The sequence below is a fragment of the Harpegnathos saltator genome, unplaced genomic scaffold (genome assembly GCF_003227715.2).
Source record: "Harpegnathos saltator strain DR-91 unplaced genomic scaffold, Hsal_v8.6 scaffold93, whole genome shotgun sequence".
In the NCBI taxonomy this organism is placed as follows: domain Eukaryota; kingdom Metazoa; phylum Arthropoda; class Insecta; order Hymenoptera; family Formicidae; genus Harpegnathos; species Harpegnathos saltator.
In genome coordinates this window covers 369538-371084 of record NW_020230721.1, presented here as the reverse complement: position 1 = coordinate 371084, position 1547 = coordinate 369538, and the positions used below count along the sequence as shown (strand labels likewise).

Here is a 1547-nt window from a genome sequence, read left to right as displayed (position 1 = left end):
GGAAACAGATTTTAAGAGTAAGATCTCCGAAATAAGGTCTTGCTTTAAGGCACACAGAATAAAAATACACTCCTGATTGTAGGATATCAAAGACAAAACAGTGGAAAATATTTAAATCTTATCTCGAGATAAGAAAGAAGAAAAATAAATGGAATTGATTAAAATTTCCAAGCAATAAGTGGTTCATTGTTTCTTTCTTCAAACAGAAGATAATTCTTCTGCGATGTCTTGCAACGCCTACAGAATGTTATCTATATATTTAATTTTCTGAAGTTTCTTTCAACAAACATGCGCCTTTTATTTCAATACTTGGCTTAGGAGAGAAGACTGCTGTTCGAGAGAATTCACATTGAACACGCGATTGAACAAACATTTACATTCGAGATGTCGATCACGATCCAGAAGTGTGCAAGTTCAATATGTACAGGTCCGTTAATTTAGATCAATAGCTGGCGATAAAGAAGCGGATTTTTCTTACACATGCTGTGTGCATCGAGCTGTGTAAACATATAGAAGTGAAATCATCAAGCCACGTCAATCAGATGTACATTTCGTAGTCCTACCACATTGATACGCGTACGTATATAAACTCGAAGCACGCTGACGGAGATCACATAATCCTCGAAACTCTCGGCAATAGCACAGTACAACGAGACACAATCAAAAACTGTTCAACATCATGAACGCCAAGACGCTCGTAGTGCTTCTCGCAGCAATCGCCTGTGCCTTCGCATTTTCCGAAACATCTCATGACTCCAGCGTACCGTCGGCAGGTGAGTACACTTCAACGCGATAACATTAATATACGTATTTTGTATCGTTCTATTTCGTTTCGTCGATTGTTCTCGCGAGTCATCGAGGAAGCAGTGACTGCTTCATTTATTATTCTACTGACTGAAACGTATGAATTTTGTAGTCTGTCGTGAACCGCTTGTGACTGGACCCTGCAAAGCTTATAAACCTCAATACGGCTATAACAACGAGGAGAAGAGATGCGTCAGATTTATCTACGGTGGCTGCCAAGGAAATGACAATAGATTTAAAACATTGGAAGAATGTCAAAAGGCTTGCAACTTTCGAGAGGAATAACGAATAAACAGAATCGTCCGCCGTATTTTTGTTCGAAGGAAATTTTATTAACATAGCGTTAGATTCTCTGTGCAAAACTGGCGAGTTCAAACTCTTGCCGTTTCTTTGTCGAAATATTGAAAAATATCAGACACACTCCATATACATGCATTTACATACATACACACATAATTGTCATATAGAGATCCGTTATATTCGTCCATTATTTTAATGTACACATTGAGCAAGTGCCTTATGCAGGTTTAATAAAAGAATCTGTGGTTGACAAAAGACGTAGATTTCTACTCGGATTTTATTCTCCGGCTGTCTAATACTCCGAAAAGACTGTGTTATCCTTCAAGCGTAACCGATAGCCGCTGAAACTTTTAATTATTGTCATCTCAGAAGATCGAGATCAGTCTTGTCCCGAGAGACAGAAGTGGAACTTGGCCGTAACGCGGCATACGTTGCCGAGCCAT

The 1547-nt window shown here is 39.0% G+C and overlaps 1 protein-coding gene across 1 annotated transcript; it reads left to right on the top strand.

Moving 5' to 3' along the window:
* Positions 1–580: 580 nt before the first annotated feature.
* LOC105180839 (trypsin inhibitor) lies at positions 581–1345 on the top strand. The gene is made up of 2 exons (XM_011137143.2): positions 581–773; positions 917–1345. Exons 1-2 carry the CDS (start codon positions 680–682, stop codon positions 1087–1089), a joined length of 267 nt encoding a protein of 88 aa, XP_011135445.1. The 5' UTR covers positions 581–679; the 3' UTR covers positions 1090–1345.
* Positions 1346–1547: the final 202 nt, after the last annotated feature.